This window comes from Centruroides vittatus, unplaced genomic scaffold (genome assembly GCF_030686945.1).
Source record: "Centruroides vittatus isolate TY-2023 unplaced genomic scaffold, ASM3068694v2 contig_875, whole genome shotgun sequence".
Classification (NCBI taxonomy): Eukaryota; Metazoa; Arthropoda; class Arachnida; order Scorpiones; family Buthidae; genus Centruroides; species Centruroides vittatus.
The window spans coordinates 3,233,028-3,254,188 of record NW_027122567.1 but is presented as its reverse complement, the minus strand read 5'-3'; the positions used below and the strand labels follow the sequence as shown (position 1 = coordinate 3,254,188).

Here is a 21,161-nt window from a genome sequence, read left to right as displayed (position 1 = left end):
GGTAAGAAAAAATTATTATATCATTTAAAATTGAACTTAAATTTCAAAAACTAATGATTTTCATATATGAAATGTTAAAAAAATCTTATATTAATACATTAAAATATTTTAAATATAAATAAATAAATATTTATATTATAAATTTATTTATTTATTTATTTATTTATTCGTATTCTTTGCTATTTCTTTTATAAAGAAAAAAAACATTTATTAGGGCGTCCAAACTTGGAAATAAAATACTTATTATCAGGTTTAAAAAAAAAAAATAAATAATAGAACAACTGATCTAGCAAACTGATTGTGTTAAAAATGAAATTCTTCCTGTTTCATTCTTTAAAAAATCTTATTTTAGTTTATAAATGTAAATTAAACTAGTTTAAATGTTTAAAAAGTTATTATTGTATTGCGTATTCCCGTTTAGATTTATAACAATCGGAGTAACAATCAGAAGGCGCAAATTTTTAATTAAATTGTTTTTACACTTAAAATATTTTTAAAATATAAATCAAAACTGCTTCTCCAAATGATTTAAATTATTATTATTTTTTTAAAAATGTATTTTATTTATATCTTCGAAAGAATCCTTGAAAGAACGATTCATAAAATATTTTTTGCACGAGATTTCTTCTCGTACATTCTTTCATCTATGAATAGACAGACGTAAACCTGACCCAATTTTCGAAACGCCATACAGCGGCAAGATCATCGCCATCATTATTACATTTTTAAAAATTAAAACCAATAATAATAATTATTAGTTTTAATTAAAAGCAACGAAAACATAAACCGATTAATAATAAAAATTAGACGTTTAATTATAAAAATGAATATTTAATGCAATAAATGTGTAGCCGACAAGTGAGAGAAGTTTTTAAATTAACTGCACGGCGTTAGAGAACGTGTAGTGATAACAAGTGGCGAAGAAAAAGTTGGATATTGCATATTTTTGTTCCGGTTTGAAGTCGTTAATGGTTAACAGATGTCGATCGTGGCGGGAGTCGGTCAAGACTGTATGTAGACCTTGACGGATCAACGAACGGACGCACATCGGCTATAGTAAGACTAGGAGCTCGTTCCGCAAGTCAAATGAGGTAAGATGGATCTTTGTTTGCCTTACAATGCTTTAATCTGTAACTATTTTCTTACGGATAATCCTGTTGGTTATTACAATGTGTAACAACCAACGAGACAATCCGTTTCTTACGGATTACGGAACCAACAGGATAATCCGTACAATTTTCTTACGGATTATCTTGTTGGTCGTTACACATTCTAACAACCAACAGGATTATCCGTAAGAAAATTGTATACTTAATGAACATAAAATTCACATGGTTAATCAATGATTATAAGTTCTCGTTTTGTTTTTTTCTTTTTCAAAAGTTAATTTTAAATTTTACGTATCAGAAGATTATCAGAAATAAAAGAAAAATGAGAATGTTTAGTGTTTGTTTTGGAATATTTTAGATTAGATTATGGAGGAGCATGTGGAGGAATTTTAAATCTTTGATTTTTTCTAAAGATTTAGATAAAATAAAGAAATATCAACTTAAATTCTGATTGATAATGTCAAAATGCTATTTTAATCTGTTCAATATGAAATTTTATTATTATTATTATTATTATTATATATTATTGATAAATAAAATTATTTTTATATTTAATAAATTTTAAATGGAAACATAATTTCAGAATTTGATCATTAAAAAAAATTACATTTATAGTGTGATTAGATTGATTTTAAATTCACTATATTTTCTGTAATTTTTATCATTATAATAATTAGAAAAATGTTTAAGATGTTTTAATTCATCCTTTATAAGAAAATCAATCAATTTTATTACTGAAATAATAGTTTAAGTTCTGTATTAACCCATTAAATTATGTAGCAGCTCAATAATGTTACACTATACATAAGCAGATATTTCATGATGTGTCATATATTTCACAAACTTTTCTGTGAAATTTCTACAAAAGACTTTATTTGTGGTGGCAGCATTTTTAATTCTTTTTATTTTTTCGGTAAATTAAAAGTGGGAAATGTGATGTTTTAATATAGGCTAAATTTTAAACGGGGATAAGTTTATATATTTATAAAATTGTTATTTTATTATTTAATAATTGTGATCCGTGGACTTAGTTCACAAGCTATATTTTGAAGGCACTTAAAATAATTTAGTTATTTAAACATTTTTTCATTGAGAAACCCAAGACGAAATCTTGATGGTATATTTCCATACCACTGGGCTCTTCCCTCTCTCTATCGTGTATATAGTTCATTGTTTTGTTGGTGCTGTTCACATTTTGGATTAGTTTAACCTACTGTTTATTTATGATATAATAAAGTCAAATCATAAGGAGTATATAAAAGAAATTGTACTTTTTTTTACCTTTAAAGTAATAGAGACATTCATATGGCCCTTGTTCACATACTTTATATATATCTCTGTATGTGTGTTTGTTTATTACATTATAATAATCATTGTGTTTGTTTCATATTAGCAGTAATTGAAATAGTTTCCTTACCGAAGAATAATAAGTAATCTAGATTTACACAGGCTCTACATAGGTCTGACCATCTGATGAGACTGAATTGTCTGATGTAGATTTTGTTGATGAGAACGATGAAACTTTAGACATTTCAAAAACATTTTTACCTAGGTACTTGATGTATCTATTCTAACTATATCAAGTGGGACCAGTATATCGTAGCTTGAATTCAAGAAACAAGTAATTCAAACTTATTAGTTATAGAGCACTATCAAAAGGGCTTGGATGTTATCTTGGTAGTTTGTATTTAGTGCAACAAACCATGATATTCAATATGATGGATTGGATCATTTAGTAAAGATAATAGTAATAATGTTATAGATGTCAAAGTGAAAATTGCACTGAACGAAGCACATACTCCGTGCAGAAAATGTAACTTTGGTCCTTGTCCTCAATATTTCAAGTCATTTCACACTGACTGATTATAGTAATAACTGTTTCTATTTTTTTTTGTACACATACATTTTGTAATCCTTAATTAGTTCATATTTTATAGCAATTTACGCTTTCATTATAAATTATAAAATTATTTATTTAACAAAATAATATGTTTTCTATTTATAAAAATGGCCAATTTCTTAATTGCTACTTACTGATATTCCTTTCAAACTATCTTTGATCATTCTTTCACATCAAATAAAATGTCATTCAAAGCTGGAACTGAACAATAATTAATTTTACACCTTCTTTACGTCTCCGTAAATACTTTATTAAAAACAAGTGTTTTTGGCCTAGCAGGCCCATAAACTAGGCTGAAACATTTGTTCTTAATAAAGTATTTTGGGAAGACATACGGAAGATGTGAAACTAATTAATCAAATAAAATACTTGATATTTACTTAAATACTATCACTAAACACCAATAATATAAATAAAAACAATGAAACAATGGATACTCAGCAGGAACCAAGCAATAGATTTACATACTACATACCACCCTAATACTCAAAACTGAGACTCTAAAAAATGCCATAAACTATTGAAAATGGGTGCAATTAATTTGCTAATGAAGAAAAAGTATAAAATTTTAAGAAAAAAAATTCAGGCTTTAATGGTTTAAACTATAAAAAAAATTCCTTTGTGAAAGTTTTTAAATAGATATTTGTCCACAAAAAACAAAGTTTAGAAGTAATGCATTAGTGTGTTTAGTTATTTCATTTATGATTGGTTATTATGTAAAGAAGAAAAATTCTTATAACATACAGAATATATTTATTTTGTAAAAATAAAAGATGTATGATTTATTAATTTTTTGATGTTAATATTTTATATTTTATTACTTAAACATGTTTATATAATTGTAATAATGATACAAAAATATGTGATATTTTTGATTTAAAAAAATTCATACATAAAATTAGATATAATTTACAGCACGTTTGAAATAATTATATCTATAAATATTTTATGTTGACAAAGGTAGATTTATTTCTGTTTAACCTTTGTTTTATGTTTATTTTTAAATTTAAATGTATTTTCAGTTTCCAATAATTACAAATGCTTTTAGACTATTTTCTAATAAAATGAAAGTTTTATTAGAAAATAAATTATGAATAAAATGAATTTTATGGATTATAAATAAAATACATTTATTCATAATTTAATAGAAATTTTTCCAGTTTATTGAGTTTTTAGAAAATTGTAATTATTTTTAGTTAATTGTATTAAAATATAATTATTATGAATTATTTATTTTTATGATTTTAATGTAATAAAGCCAAAACAATATTTAGATCAAATCATAAAATCATTTTTTTTTTAAATTAAAACGTTTATATAAAACGTTTCAAAATGTTTTATAATTTTATATATGAAAATTTTCATATATAAAATTATAACAGATTACATTCACTTAATATTGATATTTCAGTTTTTATTAATCAATTATGGAAAAAAATTTAAAATTTGTGATACTTTTGGAATATGAATTATTGATTTAGTTTGAATATTATTTTAAAATAAAATGTATAGTAAAATTGTTATTATATAATTATTTATTTTATAACTTTACTATAAAATTATATAAAAACTGACAACTAAAACTTTTGTTATATTTAAATTTTCAGTTTGAAACTGTATCTATAAAATTGAATTCTATAAATTATAGCTATGTTCATTGTTTTAATGAAAAGATAAAACTATAAAATGATTGTAAAAGAAATTATAATAATAATAATAATAATAATAATTGCATTTATTATATGCTTTTTAAATTAAAGTTTTTTTTTTAATAATTTTATTTATTTTAATAAATTCTGTTTTGTTCAAAAATTTTTTTTTACAGAATTTATAAAATGCCACCTGTTTGTTTTATGCAACTATTCATCTTAGTAGGCTTGCTATTTTTAACATTAGGTTTGGCAATTCCAAAACCAGAAGATAAGAAAAACAGAGTCATTGACAAGGTATATTTTCAGTTTTCATAAAATTTTAATGTTATGGTATTTTATATTATTTTACAATACATAGCTTTCTTTTTGATTCAAAGCAGAAAACTATAATTTAACTGTTTTAAAAGAATTCAAACTTAATATAGAGTATTATAACAATATTCAGAGTAGCATCAATAATATAATTTATACCAAATATTAAAAAATTGTACTTCATTAAAATCTTAATAAATACAGTACAAACAAAGTCTTCGATTGTAAATTTTGTAAAACTGTACTTTTCAATAATCTTGTGATAATCTCAGATTTAGTGATTGCACTTCTAGAAAGACAAAAATAAGATTAAATTCAATTTAGAACTAACTATATTTTTATTAATAAAAGAAACTTTTATAAACTTTATTGTAGCAATTATTATTTTTTTTTAATTTTTATTTTTTGCATACTGCAATTTTGAAAATTTAAGAAATGTACTCACTTCACATTTCAGTAAATGAAATCTGAATCATCCTTACTCAGGGCTGTTGAGAGGGAGGAGGAGTTGGGAATTTTTTCTTGGGCCTAGAGAAAAGTTATTGGCCCATAGTCATTCCTACCCATATAAATTAATGTTATTTTTATTAGCAAAAATCGTGTATTCTACCACTAGACCTCATCCAGAAGCTCATGAAACCATTTTACTAATTTTGATGATATAATATTTATATCCCTTTAGTTTTAAAAGATTATAAATAAAAATATTAAAATATCAAAAAGGATTTATAAATAAACATTCAACTGAGATTTAATTGTTTTATTAAAATGTGTTCAGTTATATTATAATAAATGTGTATTTGGCTATAGAATTTTAAAAAGTTTAGTTATGTGATATAGAAATTGTATGTACTATTCTGTAATATTGTGGCAAAAGGATTCATATTTTGTACATAGTGAATTATTTGCTATTGTTGTCATTTTCATGGATATAGATTTTTAAAATGATATATAATGAATAGTTCTTGAGAAAATATGATTTAGTGAAAGTAATTGGTAGAAATATGAAATCTTGAAAATAACTTGATACTGTTTTCCTATATAAATAAGTAGAAATAATCTTTGAATATATCATTGAGAATGAAAAATAAACACTACAGATGTAAGTAATTTTAACAGAATCTTATCTTGAATTAGTCTTTTTTTTTGTTTTGTTTAAAGAATTTTTGCTTTCAGGTTATAATCAATTTTATAATAAATTTTTAAACAGATTCTGGAAGCAATGGTGAAGGGAAAACACAAATACAAAATTGCTTTTTAATGAATTTTTTATTAACAATCATTATCATATGTCTCATTATATTTGGAAATTTTTGATTATTATTAGATTTTTCTGAAATCTCATATATATATGAAAAAAATTAATTTTGATTGACATCAGATTAATAAACAGTTATACAGTTCACTGTGAAGACTACGGCAAATTATTAAATGGAATCTGTTTAATTTTTAATAATATTCAATAAGGATGTAAATTTATTAAAATTTTTTCTTAATATTAAATTAATAACTTTAATTGCACTATATTTATGTATTTAAAAAAATTAATTTTAAATACAGTAGAGCATCGATTATCCGACTCAATTGGGGACCGAGGTTGGTCGGATAAGTGAAAAAACGGATAACCGAAAAGTATGAAAAAATACATTATTAGTATAGTGTATTAGTATATTAGTATATCCCATGTAATAAGCATATTAGTATATCTCTATTAACCTACTTCGCGTTGAATTTTCATCGATGTTAAGCCTAACAAAATTTTTTAAAAAATAATAATTATCGTTAAATTATTTCTTTATTTTGCACAAAATAAATACAGAAATAAATAAAAAATAGAAAATTAAGCCTGGTTTAAATACTGGCTTCCCATTCATGGTCAAACCAGTGTGGCCAGCAAAAACATGCAAAAATTTAACAAAAATAATATTAAAGTAGCCAAGACATAGCCAAATATTGTAGCACCACATCGCTAGCAGACATTTGAATTTGCCGACTAGAATGCGGTCGGTTATCCAATGTGACGGTTGATCGGGGTTCGGATAATCGATGCTTTACTGTATAATATCTGTTTTACAATAATTTATCACTTCACTTCACTTAGACACTTAGTGATGAAGAGCATTATGGAAAAGATGAAGAACACAATGTAGATTATGATCATGATGCATTTCTAGGAGATGAAGCAAAATCTTTTGATGAACTTTCTCCAGAAGAAAGTAGAAATCGACTTGGAAAAATAGTAGACAAAATAGATAAAAATAAAGTAAGTAAAAATTATAATATAATTATTTATTAGTAAATTATTACTGATTTAAATTGCTTAAAAGAAAGATGGTAATATACACTATTAAGTTGAGTCTATTAAATGAAAACTATGAATGGAGTCTCAAATTTTAAGTAGTAAATTTTGTTAACAGAATAAACATAAACTATGTAATGATATAATCTTCAAAATCTATAAATTATTAACTTTTTAAATTATTATCTACTTTTCAAACATTAGTAAGATATTCAGATTTAATAGATAATTTGTTTTTGTTGTAGATTTAAACATTTTTTTAGCTTTTATCTTAGTTGTGAATAAACCATATGATGATATTGATAATATAATTACAAACAGATGTAGAACTTTCAACATATTCAACACATCAGGAGAATGACATCATTATTGAATTCTTATTTTATTTATATAAAATATTAAGTCTCTTTTTATAAAAATTAGCCAGGACAAATTTAAGTTTACAAAAAAATTTTTAAAAAATTCTTGAGTAGACAATACATACAAGATGTGTCTTCATTCAGTCCTTTCAAATTATAAGATTTGCTGACTAAAAGGTGGTTAGAATTAATCCCGTGTCAGAATGAGCCTAAGGGAAACCGCACATGTGCCCACATGTGTTGTTTCCCTTAGGCTCATTCTGGCGTAGGAGGCAAATGAAAAACAAGTGTTTTACATGCAAAAAACCGTTTATTTGGTCAAATTCATGCTTACATTGATATTAGACAGTTCCAAATCTCAGTGTTCTTCTGAAACTGTGAGAATTCAGTTGATTGGTCGCAGCCCCGGGCAGACGAGAAGGGGGGAAGATGCGGCAGAGTCCTAGGTGGTTGATGGCCGGTCGATGGCAACACAACACAATAGCTAAGGCACAACTGTAGGCTTAATCCGGAGGAGACTGTCTTTTGACCTTGAAATTCCAATTTTTATAGTTTTTCTTCCACTATTCGCGTTTTGGATTGGTCCCTCGTCCCATTTCTCGCTTCCCAATTGGTCTCCCCTTTTCTTCCTGGAGAAAAACCGAGACCAACTCAGGTCATGAGAGAGGTCCGATTCGAGGTATCTATTTGACACCCTTTGTTGACTATGCTCGGAGATTGTTGATAGAACCACAACACCTGTGCTCATAATTTAACCCATTGTTTGTAAATGCTGTCATTTTGGAATTGTAATGATCATACATGATGTTTTTCTATCCCTCAAATTTTTCCCTTTTTCCAAAATTGTTTTCTTAAGTTGACTATTTATGAGTGCGTGTGTCAGAGTTCTACCTTTTGGGTTTGACATTAACAGGTCGTTTAACACGTGTTGGCATTGTCTGGGACTCATTGTTTACATTTTGTGTCATGTTGTTTAGATGAAGAGTTTTTCCCTCTCTCTCTCATATAATTTATCGTTATATTTTATACAAAAGAATTCTGCAATTTACGCGATTTCGGACCTTGTTTGGGTCCTCACAAATTGCACTTGAGGAAATAACAATTTTATTGCAGAGTTGACCTTTTATTTGAGGCTACTTGTCTGCCTCCAGATATAAAAAAGTTAAAATATCCCACTGGCTGTGGCACAATTATAAAAATTAAATAAATACATTTTAAGTCTCTTATTTTTAAAGTTAACTTGTCGTCAAATATAAGTTGTTATATAAATTTAAGAAATTTATAATTATATAAAATATATAAATAAATTATATTTATTTATTTATGGCAACATAATTATCTGTATTGCAAAAACTGGTAAATAACAAGTACAAAACTATATTTACTTATTATTAATTTGTTTTTAGGATGGTTTTGTTACTCAGCAAGAATTAAAAGAATGGATTCAATTTACACAAAAAAGATATATTTTGGAAGATGTAGATAAACAGTGGAAAAATCATAATCCAGATAAGAAAGAAACTATTTCTTGGGAAGAATATAAAAAATCAACTTATGGCTATCTTAATGGTAAAATTTTAGTCTTATTCAAAATTAATTGAAATAAATTATTAATAATTAGAAAAATCAGTGATTCAAATTGATTAAGTAAAAATGTGTTAATTTATTTAAATTTCTTGTTAATTATTAAAAATTCTAAAATGTGCTAAATTAGAAATATTTATAGTTAACTTTTTCTGATGCATTTCTGAATAATTAAATTTATCTTTGTTTTTAAAAAATACTAGCTACAAAAACAAGGTACAAGGTACAATGTTAGAAAAAATTCTATTCTTTCTAATATTCAGTTCTCTCCTTTTCCATATATTATACCCGTATCTGTTAGTGCTAGTTGCAAGTCTTTAATTTTGCTAAACTGTAAGTACAAATTAGAATTTTGATATTATCTCCATTTCTCTTTATTATCACTATGAAAAACCTAAGACTATTTAATGAATTGTACAGAATATGATTTATATATCTAATATATAAATAATCTGTCCTCAGCACGTATAATGGCTCTACAAAGTTTAGTGCTGATGACACACACATCTTATAATACTTTCAAAAAACACATTTATATTATTTTGTTCATTTTTATTAAAAAATTGTAAATTTTGTATTCATATCATATTATATTAATGTGTGTTTATACCATAACAATATTTACATGATGATAAATTTATCTTCAACAGTGAATAATAGAGATGATAATAGAGAAGACTGTTTATCTTTCAATATATTCCATCATATTTTGATGATAATTTGTTTTTTTCTCTTTTTAGTACCATAAGATGTTCTAGCATCACTGTCAGCTACAGTATAAATTTAATAAAAATGTAGAAACCCAAATAAAAATTAAGTCATCTATTACTAATTAAAAAGTTACAATGATCTTTCAATACATTAATGATAATAACTGAATTTAAAGATTTTTTTTTTTAATGAATACATTTGTTCATCTTATGTATAATCTAATCAGATGCTTAGTATACTTATGCATCTATTTCAGTAAGCATGTTAAATTTTTCCTCTCACTTAAGTTATTCCTTATTTCTGTAGTATAAACATATGGAGACAGATTCATTGAAGTTGGCATCACTTTGGAGCTAGAACCAATAATGTAACATTGAGTCTTTTGAAGAGTTGAGCAATAGATTAATCATTTTTTTTTAGGTATTTAGATATTCTTTCATTTAGAATGTTTCTAACACACTTGTTTTTGCCAAATAAAACATTTGACTGTATGTAGTATTGCAGTCATTCAATGGTATGTTAATTTTATTGATTCAAATAAATGGCAATTAACAGTAAAATAAATGTGTTTACTTGCAAAATTGCCTCCCTTCTAATAAACATCTTAATGTATTTATGTTAAGTATCAAATAAAAATAAATCCAAAAATTATAAAATCTGTTATATCTTCACATCAGCTAAAAATCACATGATAATGGTGTGCAGTTATTCAATTAGTATATTTGACTAGTGATGATTAAATTAAATATTTAAAAATATTGATTTCTTTAATAAACCTCAAATAGTTTATTCTATATCAGTATTCTTAAAATTTTACTTTAAGAATTGAATATATGGTATTTCCTTTTCCTGAGAACTTTTATTGACATAACAATAACTGTGTGTATATTTTTAATGTGAAATTTAAGAATATATATAAAAATTATAAATTTTAGAAAATCAGTGTTACATTTAGAAACTTCTAAACAGTTATTTTGCCCAAAATAATATGACACATATTATTAATTCAATTTAAACTATTAAAGAATATTTTTTTAAATAGTGTAGTTCATGAAAAGAAATATTACATATTGAGTAAGTTATTTTAAGAACCATGTATTACAGTATTTCAAATATAAGTTTGTTAGTCTTGAGTGAAGGTTAAGTGCCTGAGAACAGCTGTTTGTATTCACCATAACTTGTAATAACAAATGAAAATGAGTTTGATTTTAAATATCTGTCATATTAAAATGATGATATGTGATGAAAAGAAGACTGGAAGGACTTTGGATTATCAAAACTTATGGCAATTGAACACAGAATACTTTTTATTTATAATAGATTTATTGGAATAAAAAATAACATTTTGACTAATACTTCTTGCCCTTCTATTTTGCATCTCTAAATTTTATGTTATCATTTTAACATAACCAGTTTTTTGGCTTATTGCACATGGTTAAAATATTTAGAACAAAATTTATATTGAAATAAAATCTAAATATCAGAAATGAGTTATTAACGTTTCTTTTTCTTATCTATTTTATATCTTCTTATAAATTAGATACATGCAATATGTATGTGTTGCATTTATTTTCTCTTTTTATACAGTTTTAAAGTCTGGAATTACTTTAAATGTATTATCCTTACTTTACATATTTAGTCCAATAGTTATTTGCTACTTATCTTATTGTATCATTGTCAATTCAAAACATAATTAATTACATCAGGGTTTCAAATTTGATAAATATGAAAACATGATGTATATATTAGAATAGTTTAATAGAATTGATTAGAAGTCTCAACTCAATTTCTTAATAACATAAAATAAATAGTAAAAAAAAATACTCATCCCTTGTTTTAATGGATAAAAAGCAGGTAACATGAGTTTGATGTTGCCCATGGTCCATAAGTTCCAAAACTAAGTCTGCAGTGGCTAATATCCACAATTACATTACAAAAGAAAGAGGAATTGTCTTTTTTTCATTTTTCTAATCTTCCTCCTGAAGACACAGTAAAGAAAATTATGAAAAATAAAAACAAATAAACACACTGACATATAAAACAAAGGGGCAAAACCACGAAGCAATAAGAAGCACATGTGATTCCACACATATAAACAAAGTGACAGTCAGTTCCTGAAACAATGGCTCATGTCCGGTGTTGCCACAACTCTGTCATAGGGAACAGGACTTTCAACTGAATCAGCTGCTTTAGATTTTGTCTATTGCTTCCAATATCCATTAAAGGAATGAGTGTACAATTATTGTTTGGTATCAATCACTTTTATCCTAAAATTTCAGAATTTAATTTGTAAATTCTAAGACTTAAAAATTAAATATATCTAAAATTAAAAATTATATATATCTAAGAAAGTTTTTCGAAATGTTAATAAACCAATATGCAATACTTGGTTTTTAGTTTGAAATATCTTATGAAAGATAAGTAAAAAATTCAATAAGCAGTAGAAAAACTCATTCTCAGATTATCTAGAAAAATTTAAAACCAAGATTAATCTTCAAATTAATTAATAAATAATAGTTAACTAAATGATCATATTTCCAAATTTAAGAATTCTAAAATACTTCAATAATTTTCTAAGAACATCTATATCAATGGTTCTCAGTTACCCCAGATAGTTGCATAATTTCACAATTTCAAAATTTTTGATGTTATACTGATATGTTAGTGTTATGTCCCCTTTACATGCATAAATGAAATCAGAACATTGGATTTTTTTTAATATAAAAATTATACAAAACTTATCAAAGTATAAAATTATTTTAGATTAATAAAATATCTTTAAAAATAGAATAACAGGATGAATTTTGAATGCCACTAGCTTTAAAGATTAATAATCAGATAAAATATCCAATAATACAAGATATGTATTACTACTGCTTTGTTTATTATTGGTTTTAAATATCATTTTAAACTTTTTTTTAATTACTTTTATTCATGATTGGGTTATGAAATGACATTACTTTTAGAGGTACAGACAAATTTACATTTTCTACCCTCAAATACCTATTATAAAACCCTGCTTTCATTTATTCTTATAAAAATCATTGTACCTTTAAATTTAGTTTAATTAAATCAAATGACAAATTATTAAATTTTAAAAGTGTATATAAAATAGTCTAAGATTTGCAATAATGAATCTATATTTTAAATTAACTAAAAATTATTCCATTTTTGTAGATGAATTTAATTTAACAAAAATTAAGTTTAAAAGTTATATTAAAAAATTATTATTGGAATTTTAATTAGTAATATTGCTACTATAGGAATTGAAGAAATTGATACCAATGATGATGAAAATACAATTGCCTATAAAGAAATGTTACAGAGAGACAAGAGAAGATGGGCAGCAGCTGATAAAAATGGTGATAATGCACTTTCCAAAGAAGAATTTTTGAACTTCTTGCATCCTGAAGAAACACCAGAAATGAGAGATATTGTTATAATTGAAACTATGGAGGATATTGACAAAAATAAGGATGGAAAAATTTCATTGGATGAATATATTGGTATTGTTACTTTTTTTAAATTTTATGTATATAATGGGTATTGTTCATGATGAGATTAGTTAATAAATTTAACACTTTAGGAGATATGTATCCAAATGCCGAATCTGATGAAGAAGAACCCGACTGGGTCAAGAATGAGAGAGAGCAGTTTTCAAATTTTAGAGACAAAAATAAAGATGGATTTATGGATAAAGAAGAAGTCCGTGACTGGATTTTACCCGATGACTACGATCATAGTGAGGCCGAAGCCCGACACCTAGTTTACGAATCAGATGCGAATAAGGTAAACAAAAACTGTATTTTGTAATATTAATTAATTATTAATCCAGTTACTTACTCTAAAATTATTTCCAGGATAACAAGTTGAGTAAAGAAGAAGTTTTAGATAAATATGATTTATTTGTAGGAAGCCAGGCTACAGATTTTGGAGAAGCACTAGTCAGGCACGACGAATTTTGACTTAATAGAAAAGAATTAACTTATATCTTAGTGCCAATCTTTTAAGAATATCGATTTTGTTATTTTTCTATTTTTAATAAAATCCACACCTTACTATGCTGAAAGCAACTGTATATTTATGAAAATTAATGTATTTAATATGCTTAAAGCAGAAATTATATTACAATTTACAGTATAATATCAGTAAAATTTGTCTTCCTCTGAATACAAAATCAAATTAAATAATTTTTTTTTACATATAAATATTAATGACACAATAATAAAAAATTTTTTAATTTTTGCTTTGTTCAAATTTAATTGCAATAAAATAATCTAAAATATATTTATTTGTAAATAAATATTTATTTTTATTATTATTATAAAATTAATCTTTTGACACAGCATCAAACAATATCTTGTTATTCTGTTTTTAAACTGACATAAATTTTAGTTTTGAATGAACATTTTTGCATTTAATGTATTTCCTTTAATATCAGACTGTGCATTATAAATTATTTCAATTTTAACAAAAACATTATGCTACGTTCTCACAGGACAAACACTAATTTAAGATATCTAATATGTTTGATGCATTTAATAATGTTATATTATCCTGTTTCTACTATGCAAATACAATGTACTGAGTAACCTCATACAATAATTAATTTGAAGTAGTGTGCTAGTACTAGAGATAGAATTAAAATAAATTTTGATAAAAGATGTTACATTACAAAGCAAGTATATTATATATAGTAAAACTTATGGCAAAATTCATTTAACAAATATCAATTATCTTACAAATATGATGTGAATGTAATTCAGTGATATACAGTGTAGTCAATGAATGATATTGAATTCTCATTTCCACTTTGGAGATAATTTATTTTTCATGATTATTTAGTTTTAATACATGAGTAAGAAAGTTATACTAATAAAATTACAATACTTTGAGTAACACAAACACTTCATCTATTGATACATGATATATATACAAGGATTTCCACTCAAATTTAAAATAACATAAAATGATTAAACAGTTATATATGGGAAGAGGTAAAATTACACACAAATAATGATTTAAAATTTTAGAAATTTCTCTTGGGTAGGAATTAGGAAAATACAATAGATCCTTACTTTTATGATCTGATAGTTGTCATCAAGTAAGCTGTCATAAATCAGTCTCTCAAGTTCTTTGTTGTTAACTTAGGGTCTGTTTCTAAAAGTACTGTAAACTATACAATACTACACTAGAATGGCTGATTAGAGAAAAGATATAACATTTTGTGATGTAGATAACTTATAGATGTAAAAGTGGAAGATTGTGAAGAGAACAAGTCATAAAATGGGGTCTCTCGTATTTCAAATTTGAAATCTGAAAAATAAAACTTTGTTAATACTGAATAATTCCCCTATGCTCAATGTAAACATTATATTTTATAACAAGGTTATCTTAACATGCAAAAAAAGTTTGTTGCATAAGTATATGATGATAAAAATATGTTGTTACATGCGCACACTATTTTTATCAAAATTATTATATAGAGATATGATGATGCATTTTTTCCCCCTCCTGTAAATTCAGATTTTTTTTCTTATTACTAAAAGTTAAGGACCAAATTCATGAAAATATAATGTGTGAAACTTAAAACCGATCATTTACTTAAATGAATCATATTTTGATATACTTGTAAATAAAAATTAAGAAGTGATGTCTTTGCTAGTTGGATCAATTGAGGGGCCAGTTTCAAAGTCAACAAAATGTATCCACTTTTCAAATTTTTAAAAAATAAAAAAAAGAGCATGAAAACTACATTTTCCTCATTTCAGTGTTTTCAATTTTATAAATTATTTGTTCTTTATAATTTTAAAAATTCTTATAGATTTTAATTGTGATAGTATTGTAAAAGATTAAATGTAAATTTTTATTTCAAAATCAGCAAAGCCAAACAATTTCTGAATTGTAGACTATAATATGGCTATGTTATTAAATAAGTAATTTGATTTAATAATTTATATAATTATGCTGCCATCTTGTACTAGATTTCATAACTGCCTACCATAAGCATATTATTTAGTATTTAATTAATTACATTAGCAAATTATCAGACTACAATATGGCTATCATTTGGCTTCAACTCACAAACCCAATTTATAGTTAATGTTTATATGTATAAAAATTTCCACATTTAATCATGAACATTGCTGGGTTTGATATAACTGAATTTGGAGATTAATGAAACAATGGATTGGATCAAATTTACCAAACTATTTCTGAAATTTAGGATAGAAAAAAACTGCAGAATTAAGAGAAATGTAAAGCAGAAAAACTAAAGGATTAAGAGAAATACAAGATAAGGGTATCTTATCTTCATCCACAAGTGGTGAAAGTCAAGGTTAAATATTAAAGAAAAATATTCCTACAAAGACACTTCTACTTTTTCTGTAGCATTGTAAACTTTCTAAAATTTGAAAATATTAAGAGTGGATAAGAACTAGTTCCACACACATCAGAAGAAATAAACTTCAGAGTTCATTCATATTGTAGCAGGAAAATCCTAGTTACAAAAATATCTGCACATGCAGCATTTTAAATCCCTGCCCAAGGGCAGGGAGTGCCAGATGAACAGGAGAGAATGATCCCTTTTTATTCAATGGTCAGCAGCAGTTGGAGTTTGTTCATTGTTGCAAGTTGTTATGGCCACAAGATTAAAATATAATTACCATAATACATATTATTTTTTCTTAAAACTATTGTATGTATTAGTTGTATAATAAATGATTAAACAAGAATAATAATTTTTGCATGTCCAGTTTAAGCTTTTTTTATAACTTAGTGAATTTAAAATGATATGAATACAAAAGATTTATATGAAATAATTTTTAATCTGAAATGACCATGGCTGTTTATTTTATCCAAGTTTTAGTTAACTGGGGTAGCATTGGTCCACGTTACTCGGATAATTGAGGTTCTACTGTACGTAAATGAAGTTAATGCTATACAGATTAAGATGGCTAGGTTAGCCTACTCACCTAAATTTCTTAGCAATGCTTTTTTTCTATTTATCTGATTGCTGTATTCATTTTCAAGCCTTTGTTGACATAAAAAATTAATGAACTGCAGCTTCACTTGTATCCATATTTACAGACAAATCCTCAAATAATTTAATAAATAAACTATAATCTCAAATCATTATTATAATTTTGAAACAATGCATGATAGTAATATGCAATGAAATTTTACACTCTGGACAATTTAGATAAAGATTACTGAGTTTGGAAAAACACGACGATGAAGATTGCTGGATTTGACTTTGATAGCAAACTTTGTTAATAAAAAATAAATTAGATATCATTTTTTTAAATAATAAAAGAATATTGTATAGTAAGTACAGGGTCTTCCAAATAAGTTAAAAACATAATTTAAAATGGTACCATTCTAATTATCTGAGAACATGTAATTAAAACATTGGAAAGCTGTCCAAATTTTACATTTGCCCATTACAATTTCTCAATGTGTGCACCTCATGTCACATAGCACACATCCAACTGATATTCAAATTCTTCTTACACTCACTATAGCATATCCATTATCGGTCCCTCCCATAGCAGCCATAATTCTATAGCTTGTGCAAATTACTCATATCGCATAATAATGAATGATTCCAATTTTGCAAACTGCAGAACACAGAACACCTTCTCTATAGCAAAGTTGCCATTTTTGTTTATGGATGCAGTAAACAACAACGTATTTGAATGCAGTCGGGAGATGAAACTAAGGCAGTTACTTTATTGGTCGGTGTACATTGCATATTTTTCGTAAAGATTCACACCATATCAATAATTGAAAATAGACAAAATGAGGCGATTTCAGAATTTGAAACTAGGCCCCTCAATGGTTCACAAAACTTCGTTGGGTAGAATCATTGAAGTCTCAATTTTAGCAACCATTAAAACTTTTGTTCCTTAGATCTTGTAAGTTGTTCATTTATTCTGAACAAACTATTTTATATTATATTTTAATATCAATGAGGAAGGCTTACAAATCATTAGAGTAAAAAAAAATATGTTTCATAAATACAAATTTCAATTTATTACTCTCATTTTTTACATTCTCAATTGGTTTGTGATTTAAAGATTGTTTTTTCTGGGATTAATAAAATAATAATGAGAATTACTACTATTTACAATATTTATTTTATAAAAATTTAAAAACTCTTGAATTTACAACTTTCTATACAAACAATAATGCTGGATTATATTACAATAATTAAATATTTACAAATAAAATGTTTTCTCTAGATAAATAAGTGAAAAATTCATAAATAAGGAAAAATGTCTGTATTTTTTATAAAAATTCACTATTTAGAATATAAATTACACAAAATATTTCTTTTTTAAAGCGGAGAGATAATTTTTGGCAGATTCGTCATCTTTTTTATGGCGAGGAGGAATAGAAATGTCTATTCTAGGACCTGAAAAATGGAATAAAATTAAATTATTTGAAAAGTTATCATTTCTAGTAAATAATAATGTATGAATTACCATACCAGAATTTAAATGTCTTGCTATGGCATTATCTAATTTTATCTGAAACTCTGGTAAAACTTTATTAGAGTTATTGTGATCTTTCTCTTTAAGTAGCTGTAAATTTGTTGGTGTATGTATCACAGAAAAACTATTCCTCAGAGAAGGTGGGTCTTTAGGTTGTAAATGAATATCTGATGAATTCCTTCTGTCTATTGGCATATTATTTAAAGAAGAAATGGAACTCCATCTATAAACAGCACAATTAAGAAATTTATTATTTTTTTTTGTATTTACAAAAAAAGTTACAAAGTTAAAAACAACCTTCTGTCAGGAACATAATTTAAAAACGACACATTAGATCTTTCGTTCTCGCTGGATAATTTAACAGGTGTTTCTATATCTTGAACAGGATTTTTGGAATTATCGAATTCATATTTTCTCTGCAGAAGATCTCTTTCCTGTTCTAAAATGTCATACTCTTGTCCTTTACTGATGATTGAAGACTGTAATTGAGACAGTTCTTTCTAGAGATGGAAAAAAAAAAAAATGGTCACTGCTTGTTATAATTTGATGAATTTTTTAATAAAGAAAATTTATATTACCATTAATTTATTTTTTGTTTTTATAAAATCATTTTTCTCTGGCGATTCTGGTTTTTGTTGTTGATTTTTTCTCAGTTGTAAACTGATATCTCTCAGAACATGGTAAATTTCTTTGTGATTCTAAAAATAATCTCATATTATGCATATTAATTAAAATAAAAAACTCAAATTAAATTATAAAATATTAATTATAAACAAGTAAAATTTTAAAATCTTACCCTATTTTCCAACTGTTTATATCCAGATTCTATTGGACTTGTTTCCATCCTTTGATCTTTATTTTGAGACTTAGCACTTTTTAATTCATTTAATAATTCTTCAATTAATGTGGTCTGAATTGTGCGTAAGGAATGCAGTTCTATATTATAAAATATACAGAATATAACTTTTAATTATGGCATTCTCTTGCATTAAACTAATGGCATACATTACTAAACAAAAATAAATAGCAGAAAGAACTCAAAATTTGAAAATTAAATATTTATAAACATCAAAATCTATTTTAAAGATATGCAATGATTTTGATCTAATTTAATTTTATTTTCTAGCAAAATTCGTTACTTAACAGATAATACTAAGTGTTTAAGTGGCAACAAAACCAACTTAGAAGTTCCGAAAAAATTACATTTAAAGTAGATTCATAAGATTTGTCTTAATACTGTAAATTATAAAAGTTAAAAATACTTTTTTACCTGTTTCCAGTAGAGAACATTTCGATTCTGCTTCGTATCTCAAATTTCGTTCAACTCCCATCTCTTTTTGAAGTTGCTCAATCTATAAAGTAATTAAAATTTATTTTAAAAAATATATATTTAATTAAGTAGAAACAAGAAATAAATATTTACTTGTTTATTAAGATCATCAATTTTTGTTCTCCACTCTTCTCTTTGATATCTCTGTTCTAAATCATGAGTAAAATTATCCAAACTCTGCCAAAAAATTGGAAAAAAAATTGCTTTACTTCAAATAATTTGTTTTTTAATGTTGCTTCTTAACATTGATTAGTACCAGAGATTTTATTTATCTACTGAAATTGTATTATGCACGGGATGTTGCTTATATGTAATGCTTATTGCATATTATGTTTTGGTTTTTGTATATATGGACTTAGATTTTGTACAAAGATTACCTTTTTACTGTATTATATTTACTGTATTCATTCCTTATGGGGACACCGCATACAAAGGGTATTTGTACCTTGTACTAAATAAACAAACATTGATAAACTTATAAACTTTAACAATAAAAATTTAATATTTATCAAGTTATTTCAGATATAATGCTGTTATACTCAGCCTCTTTCTATATTGTATTATAAGATTAAATGTATCGGAAAGACTAGAAAATATTTATTAAAATGCAGAATGATTTATGTAAAAATGCATTCTCCAGTTTTCAAACTTAATATAAAATATTTTGATTATCCACAAACACAAAAATGAATTTCACTCAGCTTTTTTTTTAAACAGATTCCACAAATTAACAAATTTAATTTCAAAGATTTCTATAAAAATCATTAATAAAATAAAATCAAAAATTCAGGTTTCTGATTGACAAGAATTTTTTGATTATTTTTAGGTTATACTTTAATATGGCCCAAAAATAATCTGGTAATTTAGTTTATTAATTGACTAAAGAACTTGGATTTGGTTTATACTGTACATTTTTACAATTCCTCTTTATACAAATGAAGATATTAAAAAGATTATGATGATATATTAAATAGAAAAGCAAAAAGAATTGCAAAATGAAAACTTTTTTGTATTCTGTATAAATAAAATAATTTTTTAAAATATTTTACACGTTAAATAATTTTAGAATATATTATCATATATCAATAATATAAATCAAACTGGAAAAATTAGTGCGCGCCATAAAACTAAATGCATACTTGTACGAACCATCTAACAACTAACGGATCTTCCTAATTGCCCTCTATTTGTTTATTTCTTGTTGATATGATAAGGAAAAGCTAAATATTGTACCAAAAACTGCAAAAAATGGAAGCTCTGACTGGCTCTGGCTACATAGCTTTGGTTTTAAATATCTTTTTATGATCTCAACTAGCTTTGTGATGAAAGATTTCCAGAAAATATCTCCACTAAACAATTAATAACATATATAAATTGTTTACAAATTTACTAATTTTGCTTTAACAATTA

At 25.2% G+C, this 21,161-nt stretch overlaps 2 protein-coding genes across 3 annotated transcripts in view; one reads left to right on the top strand and one right to left on the bottom strand.

The window, feature by feature from the left end:
• The first annotated feature begins 766 nt into the window (after window positions 1–766).
• Window positions 767–13,995, top strand: LOC136983043 (calumenin-like). Its single transcript, XM_067279670.1, has 7 exons — window positions 767–1,091; window positions 4,835–4,955; window positions 7,075–7,236; window positions 9,038–9,200; window positions 13,190–13,432; window positions 13,513–13,715; window positions 13,787–13,995. The coding sequence occupies exons 1-7, from the start codon at window positions 1,087–1,089 to the stop codon at window positions 13,889–13,891; spliced, it is 1,002 nt and encodes a 333-aa protein (XP_067135771.1). The 5' UTR covers window positions 767–1,086; the 3' UTR covers window positions 13,892–13,995.
• A 736-nt stretch (window positions 13,996–14,731) lies between these two features.
• Window positions 14,732–21,161, bottom strand: part of LOC136983035 (ankyrin repeat domain-containing protein 26-like) — a 69,039-nt gene continuing 62,609 nt past the window's right edge. For both annotated transcript variants that reach the window (XM_067279648.1, XM_067279649.1), the window contains 8 exons: window positions 19,845–19,928; window positions 19,692–19,773; window positions 19,218–19,357; window positions 19,000–19,119; window positions 18,719–18,921; window positions 18,418–18,644; window positions 18,249–18,342; window positions 14,732–15,242 (listed from right to left, as the gene is read on the bottom strand). In XM_067279648.1, coding sequence (XP_067135749.1) covers window positions 15,230–15,242; window positions 18,249–18,342; window positions 18,418–18,644; window positions 18,719–18,921; window positions 19,000–19,119; window positions 19,218–19,357; window positions 19,692–19,773; window positions 19,845–19,928 — 963 coding nt within the window. In that variant the 3' untranslated portion in view covers window positions 14,732–15,229. The remainder of the gene's footprint in view (window positions 15,243–18,248; window positions 18,343–18,417; window positions 18,645–18,718; window positions 18,922–18,999; window positions 19,120–19,217; window positions 19,358–19,691; window positions 19,774–19,844; window positions 19,929–21,161) is intronic.